The 1546-nt window shown below is 52.7% G+C and overlaps 1 protein-coding gene across 1 annotated transcript in view; it reads right to left on the bottom strand.

Moving 5' to 3' along the window:
* Nucleotides 1-1223: 1223 nt before the first annotated feature.
* Nucleotides 1224-1546, bottom strand: part of LOC114818575 (urotensin-2 receptor-like) — a gene marked incomplete at its 5' end in the record, with an annotated part of 573 nt that continues 250 nt past the window's right edge. The window contains one exon of the mRNA XM_029084984.1: nucleotides 1224-1546. This exon is cut by the window's right edge and continues 250 nt beyond it. Within this exon, the coding sequence (XP_028940817.1) occupies nucleotides 1224-1546 (323 nt within the window).

Raw genomic sequence — 1546 nt, forward strand, 5'->3', positions numbered from 1 at the left:
CCCAGTCTCAAAATGTAATCTGTTTCACACTTCAAGTCCATGGGGGTTGGTCACCTTGCTGGAGGGGTAGGGGGAAGAGGGTAGCCAAATTTCTTCAAGTACCATGTGGGTGGGATTGTGCCAGCTTTGGCCCTTAAAGTCATGGATGGGGAGGAGGGTGAGGGTCAAAAGCCTGGGAAGGGCCAATGGTAAAAAGCCCAAGAAGAGTCTCAGGAGGAAACAATGGGGAGGAAACAATATGACTAGAGGGGAGAGTGGAAGGATGTCTTAGGCAAAGTCTAAGTCTTAGATGTCTTGAGGTCTTAGGCTGACACCTTACCCTGAGTAAAATGGGTTGATGAAATCTATCTATACCTAAACTATGCATCCCTGGATGGCCTCAAACAGCTTTGAGTTGCTGTGCTAGGTACACCTAGTGGGGCATGGAAAAAGGAGAAAGTCCTCAATTGTGCTAGCTTTGGCCTGCACCCCTCTGTAGAGGCTGGTTCTACTCCCAACACAGCTCTCTTATGTCTTCATGGGACCTCTTGCTGCTACATGGGAACAGCAGTAGAAAAGGATGCATTGCTGGGTCTGGCAGATGTGGTGGACACATAGTGGAGCTCTCTCCTTGCAGCTTCCTCTGCTGGGCTGATCTTGAAAGCTGAGCAAATATGATGACCTTTTTGAGCTGTACTTCAGGGCAATCTCACAATGTCTCTTAACTGTGCTTGGGAGTCTTTCTTTAGAAAGATTCTTCAAATATTTTTTTTGTGGAGGGTAGGTGAAGAAAGCTGAGTATGAGCTTTACCACAAGGGGATGAACCTTATTCTGGTCTGCTAGCGTGGCTATTTCTCAAAGTGACTCAGTGGTCCTGTGAAATCTGTGACTCACTGTTGTCCTGACTTTGTTATGGCTTGACCTGTTGCTAGGGAGAAGGTGAGGTGTGGTGAGGGCTTCCCCAGCTGTATAATTTAGATATATCAAGGCTGACTGCTCCCTTCCACCTACTCCCTGGCCTTGTGCAAGGTGGAGGCTGGTGTGTGAGGGCTGAAGGACCTGAGGATGAACTCAGGATTCCTGAGACAAGTGTCCTTCTCTGAGCTGAGGAGGGTGAGTGGCCTTGTAAAGGGGAAGACACCAATAACAATGGAAGACACTGCACACCAGCTTGGAAGGTGATGCACTTTTATTGCTCAGCTCCAGCCAAGGGCTGGGAGATGTTCCCAACCTGGGGTGCTTCTCACCCCTCACTTCTGCCCACAGACCTCAACGACTCCCCAAAAGCCAGGGGGATGCTGTGGCCTCCCACCGCAGCCTCCCGGGAGGGTACTGGGGGCCATGTCGGGCCCGTCCTGCCGTGGCCGGGGCGCTGGTGGTAGCTGCCAGTGAGCAGGGTGTAGAGGAAAGGGTTGACACAGCTGTTGCCGTAGGCCAGGCAGGTGACACCGAAGTTGAGGTAAGCCTGGGCAGTGGGGCTGATGCCCAGCCCCTCGCCCCAGTACAGCCCGGCCAGCTGCCAGGCCCAGAAGGGGAGGAAGCAGGCCCAGGAGCCCACGACGACGA

This window comes from Antrostomus carolinensis, unplaced genomic scaffold (genome assembly GCF_000700745.2).
Source record: "Antrostomus carolinensis isolate BGI_N321 unplaced genomic scaffold, ASM70074v2 scaffold18625, whole genome shotgun sequence".
Lineage (NCBI taxonomy): Eukaryota > Metazoa > Chordata > Aves > Caprimulgiformes > Caprimulgidae > Antrostomus > Antrostomus carolinensis.